At 34.1% G+C, this 9200-nt stretch overlaps 1 protein-coding gene across 1 annotated transcript; it reads right to left on the minus strand.

Annotated features, from left to right (window-relative positions):
- Window positions 1-8414: 8414 nt before the first annotated feature.
- On the minus strand, window positions 8415-9200 carry LOC110457693 (tereporin-Ca1-like). Its single transcript, XM_021509057.1, has 2 exons — window positions 8983-9200; window positions 8415-8529 (listed from the first exon to the last, which is right to left on the minus strand). Exons 1-2 carry the CDS (start codon window positions 9196-9198, stop codon window positions 8509-8511), a joined length of 237 nt encoding a protein of 78 aa, XP_021364732.1. The 5' UTR covers window positions 9199-9200; the 3' UTR covers window positions 8415-8508.

Genomic DNA, 9200 nt, shown 5'->3' on the forward strand with positions numbered 1-9200 from the left:
GAGTTAATCCAGTTAGTAAAAATTAGTACTTTATTTTTGATTTTGATATGTTTGTTTCCCCATATTGGTTGTTTTCTTATTTCCAGCTGATTGAGATAATTTTTCGTTTGTCCTCCACCCAGTGTAATCCAAGCTTTTATAACTTCCTGATAAAATAATGGTGTTTCTTTTATTTTTGGTAGAGATTTAATTTGGTCTAGATTCATTTTAAAAATAAGCAGGTCTTTCCCATATTTGTTTAAATAGTAGTTTGGTATGATTTTCCAGTTCGCAGGAGTGTTTTCTTTTATTAGAGGTTTGACCCACTTTATGTTTAGATTTGTAAAATATGCTTCCAAGCCTGGAAAGTTTATCACTCCAGATACCACTTGTCCAATTAGCAGGTCTTTCCCATATTTGTTTAAATAGTAGTTTGGTATGCTTTTCCAGTTCGCAGGAGTGTTTTCTTTTATTAGAGGTTTGACCCACTTTATGTTTAGATTTGTAAAATATGCTTCCAAGCCTGGAAAGTTTATCACTCCAGATACCACTTGTCCAATTAGCAGGTCTTTCCCATATTTGTTTAAATAGTAGTTTGGTATGCTTTTCCAGTTCGCAGGAGTGTTTTCTTTTATTAGAGGTTTGACCCACTTTATGTTTAGATTTGTAAAATATGCTTCCAAGCCTGGAAAGTTTATCACTCCAGATACCACTTGTCCAATTAGGGTTTTTCGTTTAATTTTTTCTCTTTTCCCAGACCATAAAAAGTTGTATATAGTTTTCTCCAGTTCTATTATTACGTTTTTGGGAATTATCAAAGATTGTGCAAGGTATGTAAATTTGGGTAATATAATACTTTTAATAATTACTGTTTTACCAATAAAAGTTAGATCTCTTCTTTTCCACATATTAAGACATATTTTTGTATTTGTAATTTTTCCATCCCAGTTAAGCTTTTCACGTTCATTTTTTTTATTACTGAAATATACCCCTAGTGACTTTATTGGTTCTTCTGGCCAGTTTATTCCGCCTATCTTTCTTTTAGATTTTTTTAGTTTTCCAATGCAAAGACCATCAGTTTTGTTTCTATTTAATTTTAAGCCTGATACCTCCCCAAATTCTAATACTATTTGCAACGCTATTGGTATGTGGTGTGGTGAACTTATAAACAGGGTGGTGTCATCTGCTAACTGGCTTATTTTTTGTTCTTTCAAAAACCCCTTTACTTTTATCCCTCTTAAATTGTTGTTATTGCGGATATTAAGGGCTAGGATTTCAACTATGGCTACGAAAATTAAAGCCGAGGCCGGACAACCCTGCCTTATGCCTCTTTCTATTTTAAAAAATTTTGATTTCCACCCATTGTTTAACATACAACTAGAACTATTTGAATACAAAGTGTTTATCCATGAGATGAAAGAGTTATTAAATCCAAATGTTTTTAAAGTTTTAACCATAAAGTCCCACTCACATGTGTCGAAAGCTTTTTTGAAATCTAAGAAAAGGATTGCCCCTTCTATATTTAATTGGTCTGCATAATCAATGATATCTTGTGTTCGACGGATATTATAACCGATATATCTATTTGTTAAGTAACCTTGTTGATCCAAGCTAATGATGGATGGTAATACTTTTTGAAGACGTTTTGCCAATACATACGCTGCTATTTTATAATCAAAATTTAATAGTGTGATCGGTCTCCAGTTTTCTAGTAATTCTGGGTTTCCTTTTTTATATATGAGTGTTATTGCACCCTGTTGTTGTGAGGCTGATAATTTAGTTTTTGTGTAACCTGCATTTAGTGATTGTATAACTATGTCTTTAAGCTCGTTCCAGAAAGTTTTATAAAATTCTGCTGTTATACCATCTAGCCCTGGCGATTTATTTAATTTCATATTTTTTACAGCGTCTGTACATTCTTTTACTGTGAGTTGACCGTCGCATAGTTTACTTGTGTCTTTATTTATTTTATTTTCCAAAACTGTATTGCTTAAATAATCGTTTACTTTGGTGGGGTCTGGAGATTGTGTGGTGTATAGTTTTTTATAGAAATCATGCCCTGCTTTTAAAATTTCTGATTCTTTTGTTATTGTTTTACCCTCAACATTCAATTTTGTTATACTTTTTCTTATCTGTCGTTTGTTCTCTAATTGGAGAAAATATTTGGTGTTTTTTTCTCCCTTCTCTACCCAATTTTCTTTCGCTCTTATTTGGGTGCCTTTTGCTTTAAATTCGTAGATGTCTCCTACTTGTTTTTCTAGATCTATTCTTTTGTTTTCCATAGCCTCATCATCAGTGTGGTTAGTCTGTTCGTTCAGTATTTTTAGCTGTCGTTCTAGTAGGTTTAATTTGTTTTTCCTTTCTAGACTTTTCTTAATGCCGAAATCAATGGATTTTTCTTTAATTGTGGATTTACATAACTCCCATCCTACTTGTATATCTAGTACCCCATTGCCTATTGCATGTCGGTATTCAATAATAACCTGTTTTATTGTTTTGATATATTCATCATCTGTTAGGTAGGAATTATTCATTTTCCAAAAGGATCTACCTCTTGTTGGTTTAGTAAGGTTTAATTTTAACGAGATAGCCATGTGATCTGTATGTTTTATAATTGCAGGTCTTATGTCGCATGTATTAACAATAGGCCTGGTATCCTCGTTAATTAACCAAAAGTCTATTCTACTTTTCTCTGACCCATTTTTAGGTCACCTAAGCTATAATTCATATATTTAACAACCGGATCACGCTTTACCTTTTAGATAAGAAGTTTCATAGGTTCTAAATTTTAGTAATCACAGTAATTCCGATGACGTCACGTTGTTGACTGACAGGACGGCTGGATTGTGGTTCATTTATATACGTTTACTTTGATGACATAAAAGGACGCGTTTTATGTTAAGAAAAAGGCTATAAATATAAGGATTATTTCCTTGGTCTTGATTTATTTCATACGAAGTAAATATAAGTGTACTATCGACCTGTGTTATTACATCGTTTTGATTACGGAATTAGAGCGGCCGTCTTTGCATAGCTATACCGACAACAGGGCCAGCAAGGCAGGGACTGTAGACTGCCTCACCTGTACGGGCTTCGCCGGAGCGCGGCTACATCAAAGGGAATACCGCTGTGCGAGTGAGCGGGACAACGACTTAATTTTCGGGCGCCAATGACCAGTTTTCGGGAACAAAGGCACAATCTTAATGAATTGTTATGTTCCTGAAAATTGGTTGTTGTCCCTGAAAATTGGTTGTTGTTCCTGAAAACTGGTCCATGTCCCGATAACTTGGATATGTTTTTTAAATTTAAATGGTGCTCCGCTAATTTAGAGAGTGTTTCCGTAATTTGGGCCATGCAAATATGATTTAGATTGTACATCATTAAGTTAGCCACGCATAGATTATTTAGCTGGTACGTTATTAAGTTGGGTCATGAATTTATTATTTAGATTGTGTTTTGTAAAATTCAATGCTAATTGAAGTTTACTGGTATAATAAGGTAGATTAAGTCGTAGAATTAATTTTTTCGTTCTTAAGTGTTTCTCAGTGTGTGTTAAGCTGTTGGTAGTTGTGTTTCGTTTATTTATATTAGTTTTTCTGTCTATTTGTTTTAAGGTGTCGTTATAGTCACCCCCTATGATGAGACAGCCTTTTGCTTCAGATTTTATAACTTCATTGATTCTTTAAAAAAACATGTTTCTGTCTTGTGGGTTGTTTGGTGCATAAATATTTACCAGTGTGTATGTTGTTTGATCAATTTGGATGTTTATGAGTACATAGCGACCATTAACATCTGTATGTGTATTTACAATGTTATAATCGAGTTTACTACTAATCAGTATTGAAGATCCCCTACTGTTACTTGTGCCGTAACTGTCTATAGTGTCCCCTTCCCATTCAGCGTATCGAATTTTGTCTGATTTTTGTGTGAAGTGTGTTTCCTGAATGAAAGCTATGTCTACTTTTTGATTAAATAGATATGTGTATAAACGATTTCTTTTGTTCTTTTCTCCTAGTCCTTGGGTGTTAAGCGACAGAATATGGACTGTGCTTTTAGATTGGTGATTAGGGATGCATGTTGTGAGTGTGTATGATATTTAGACTATAGATATTTAGGTACAATCTTTTTTCAATTTGCTTTACATATATCGAGACATACTTAATTATGCCTTGAACATATTTGATCTTGAACAAATGGATGTAATACTGAGATAAGTTTTGAAGTTCACTTACCAACATTTTCAGGATCAAGACAGGTTGAATTACATAGCAGAATGTAAGTACAGTTGTTATTATAACTGTAAGCTTACCTATCTCTTCATGTTTGTTTACCTTGTACCATATTTTGAATGCATGTAAAACATTTTTCAGTATTATAATTTCCCATACCGAGACGTACCTACGAACATCTGTAAGATATGTGATTTTAAGTACATACATGTAATGTTGAGATTCTTTTTTTAGTATAGTTACAACTGTCTTTAAATTTAAAACTAGTACGTTTAGGTAGAATAGAATTGTGGATACAAGTATGTACAAACTACATGTAGTAATAGTTTGTACTCCTTCCCATAAACATACATGTACATATCTATATACACCCATGTACATGTATATTAGCGAAGATTCAAGTTTTTGTTTCATATAAAGATTGTCCGACTCGTACCACACTTCGAGTACAACGTTTATCATTAGTATCGTCATATTCAGTTTCCAAGCGTTCATTTTTGTGTAAATCGATGTCATTCTCATTAGTCCATCAAGCGATAAACAGTTCAATATAACCAAATAACAGGTTAGACATGGTGTCGGATCAGGGTCGACCGCTGGTACCACTTGGCTTTCGCTTATTACCGGCGGTCGGTGGACCTGAGCCTGAGTTAACCTTTTTTGTCGTTGTGTTTAGCTCTTCACTTGGGGTTGATGGGGTCCGGCCTTGTCCTGACTTTAGTCCAGGCGCTTTGTTGGGTACCGAGGACGGTGTCGCGACCTTATTGGATTTGCCCGTTACAACGCGTCTGTTTCCTGTGGACACTTTGATTTGACGACGCTCTTTATGTGCATCACTGTCAGGGATGAGCGTGTCAATATTAGTGTTTTGAGGGAGCGGGCCGTTGTCGGAGCTATGATCACTGTCGTAGTCGTCTTCACGTACGTTTTCATTTTCGTTGGTGTTTATCTCGTCACGGTTCTCGGCTTCGCTGGTAATGCCGTCAGACTGGGGTACCTCAGAGGGTGATGGGCACACTGATTGTTTGTGTCCGGATTGGTTACACAACCGGCATTTCCAATCATTTGGACATTGTTATATATTTATTTCATTATGTTATTGGGAAAGGGCTTTACATAAGTTGGACAACTTGTGCCCAATCCCTTTTGTACATTAGATGCAAATAAAACTTTGTTTAAATCAATGGACACACAACTATAAAATAGGAATACAAAGTCGATAAGAAGAGCAAACAACATAACAAGTATGATGTCATAATAACGATAATGGCAATAACCGGCTCATGGCATTCATAGTCTAAATGTACGATCTGAAAGTGGTAAGGTTATATAGTAACGATGCCATATGGTAAAACATGTAAATAGATAAAAAAAGACAAAGAAACAGAACACCAGAGTGTCTGAAAAAGATTGTTTTATTCCCTATACCATACGTTAGTAGAACATATAATCACTATCTAGCAGACTGCTTTTAATGTGCCACGTCTTTGATTCTTTTCTTTGCTATTCACACCATTTTGCTTCCTTTTTTCAACAAATTTGACCCTGTTTGAAGCAAATGCATTATAGGTAGATATGCAGTTAAGAATTATAATAAATATTATTATTATTATATTGTTGCAAAATTGACACTAATGTCTACAAATACAATAAAGGAAGCATCTGTTAAAAAATGCATATGTCTAAAAAGTAAAGTGTTGTTGCACCAAAAAGCAATTAAGTACAACGAAACACTTATCAGTGGTTCCTAAGGTCTGAAAATAATATCCGCTTCTAAAATGTTCTGAAACTACTAAAAAAATACAAGGCAAAGAAATGGTGCATATTTATACTTAAATGTGGTGACAATCTTCTATATCAGAACATAATTCATTTTCCGTTATAATAATTTTGAATGTTTTGGTGTAGCATGCAGGGTTTTAAGCTCCAACAGACTCTAGCAAAATGTATTAGTACAATTAATAATATTCATGTACTTTTTGTTTGTTATGAATATTTACTTAAATATAGCTGAATTCTTTATATTATTTCGTATTGACAACAAAAGCTTCAGGTAAAGACTCATGGTCAGTTTACATTATCAGTAGCGAAACACCAATAACAAACTAATGGAGAAACGGAATGCCTCTTTAACAATTTACATGTATATAATATGAAAAGAATTATTTGATGTCAATTGCATACTGACCTATGAACAGTGTACCGTATACGTTTGTATAGTTTACATTATCTGACAGTAGTAATCTGTAAGGACTATAAACAACTTAAGACATTGTTTTTGTAAAGCTACACAAATCAAGCGTACCACTGAAAAAAATTACCATCTTCTTTATGAAAAAAACCTGTTCCTAAAAGGTGTAATATTGCGTTACCGATATCATTGTCAGCGCATTGGCAGAGATAAATAAATAAACTTTCCATCCGCGAATGGAAAGTATGTGGATGTGCTCCGGTATACTACAAAACACAATGGAATCGTGTCCTAAATCGAATTCAAATCGTTTATTTATTGAAAGACCCTATTGAGGACGGTCTGACCATCTATGCAAAGAGAAAGTCGGTTATTTCGGATTTTGGTATAAAGAGTTGATTTTGACGTTAAGAACGTAATTATCAAGGAACTAATCTATTATTTTGGATGTAATGTTGCTTCAAAAACGATTCTTTTCATATATCTGACAGCGATATTTCAATTAATAACACCTGTTCCGAACAATACGTATAGCAACACCGAATAACAAAGAACTCAAAAAGCAGTTTAAATTGATTTTATTGATAACATTAGCAGTTATATAAGATTGTATATATTAGAGATTCCAGCTAGACAAAGTGTGAAATGGTTATGTGTCCGTTATATAAAAACAACATTTGCATTTCTACATGAATGACATGAATATATCTATTGTTAGATATATATCAATTTCTATTGCTATTTATCCCTCAAAGAAACCTGATTGTCGTTTTACTGCACAGGCGAAAATAATAGGTTTTCATGATCACGTACGGAGTCAGTGTGTATGACAATGTTATAAACCATGTGTTGAACACATTTCAGTCATTTTCACATATAAGGATATGTTTTTGATTATGCTTTGCTTGGTGAAGACAACAAAGTGTAATTGGTGATAAATACATTATCCAGTCCACCTCCGGGGTATATCATTCCCGTCACTGCCATGATCACTTGATTACTCAGAGTGCATATAATCTTCTAGTATAAAAATCCAGAACAAATAAACAATAGACATTATCATTTCAGATATAGTCTAATGTAAATATTTTGTTTTGTGTATAAATGTAAAAAATAGGTGTGATATAAAGGAAGAGTTCTTTTTATCAGAGGTCTTTAACAATAGGTTTGTTGATGTAGACAATTTCTTTAAACACGGAAATGCTTTTCTTAAAAATAATTTATTTACATTGTACATACTAGATCACTTCATTTCTTCCAAAAGTAAAATTTTGTAATTACGTAGGACGAGCTTAAACAACTGTCACGAAAACAGTGTACTTTGAACAATGTTGATGCTTTAAGTTTCATAAAAGAACTTATATATCGAGGTATTAAACATGAGTAAGTTTAGCAGTTGTAAAAGGTTATCGTATTTAGTGTTTTTCGCGTAATTAATATCGTGATATTGTTTTTTTGCGTTGAGTTGAGTTTTTATTGTTTTCCATGTACATATTTTTTGAGTGCTCAATTCTTATTACATTCGATAAGATACACTAAGATGTGTGCGTAGATAGAAGCATTAACATACATAAAGGACATTACTATCGGTAAGTAACAACGATCTCTAATAATATGCTTAATCTTGTTATTGTTGCAGGTGATTTAAAACATATTTTAATCATTTCTCCATGTTTAAATACAAAATACATTTTTTTATTTGATTTTTATGCAATCGTGCCTTCCACAAACACGTGTCTATTCATCTTTGTTCAATGCTTTGAGGAGCGATGGCGCATAATCCTGTTTGTTACATGGTCTGACAATAATATACACGTTTGTGATATGGGTAGATCCCATGTTTCCTTCTATTTCGAATTCTCCATCAGAGAATGAGAGGGCGCTAACATCATTATAAAATTGTTTCCTTTCAAATGAAAATGTCTCGGTATTGTTCTTGTAGTACATGGTGTTGTACCAATGCGGGTCATGTTTTGTGTAGCTGGGTTTAGTGAGACCAACAGCTAACCAGTTGGTGTAGTAGTCATGGTTGAATGGCACTGCCCACATCACTACCGCACGCCTGTCCTTGATGACCCAGGAAACTGAGCCATACGTCCCTGTAGCAGTTCATCCAGTCTTATGAGCCACCTGTTGAAAATAAAATCCATGATGTAATAGTCTCCTTTGTGTTTTTTCTCGTCAATGTTTGAATGTGTGTATAATGAAAGAGAAATTCCAAACGATTGTTATGCATATTGTTGTTAATATTATTTTGAAAATATGGAAAATATTCCCGCATTGTATATACGTTAGTAGATTTAAGAATTAATATGATATGATATATAGGTACTATTCTGATATCATTTCAGGAAATGTATAAGTAGAATGGTAATGAAAGGATATTAGTCACATACATGCGACTAAAATTAACATAATTGATCATAATCTCGTAACGTAGAAATATGTATCAAGTAATCAAAAATATAGCTAGCTTACCTGTTTAATCAGTAAAATTAAAATGTTGAAAACGACACTTAGGTATCGGCATTACCATGAACGTGGACACTGGAATAGCATTATAGGTATCAAACTAATTATTACCATTGCCTCCTTGACACCCGGTAGAATATCTATCGGTGGGGTTTTAATCAGTCCGCCGTCATTGAACGCCGTAGGCTTCTCCAGAGTATACTTGGTCCAGCTAGCAGTCTCGATCCCACAGGCTACACTGTACCCTCCACTGCTGGTCATGGCGCTGACGGTCGTACCCGCTAAACTGGAGCCTGCTGCTACGGCGGCCGTTATACCCGCAATCATGT

This window comes from Mizuhopecten yessoensis, unplaced genomic scaffold (genome assembly GCF_002113885.1).
Source record: "Mizuhopecten yessoensis strain PY_sf001 unplaced genomic scaffold, ASM211388v2 scaffold9299, whole genome shotgun sequence".
Classification (NCBI taxonomy): domain Eukaryota; kingdom Metazoa; phylum Mollusca; class Bivalvia; order Pectinida; family Pectinidae; genus Mizuhopecten; species Mizuhopecten yessoensis.

Bases quoted from the DNA above. Each gene is read 5' to 3' on its own strand.
- LOC110457693 (XM_021509057.1), bottom strand. From the start codon at position 9,198: ATGATTGCGGGTATAACGGCCGCCGTAGCAGCAGGCTCCAGTTTAGCG. The intron at 8,530-8,982 runs GTAATAATTAGT...TATTTTCAACAG, and splicing joins CGGGTGTCAAGGAGGCAATG to GTGGCTCATAAGACTGGATG.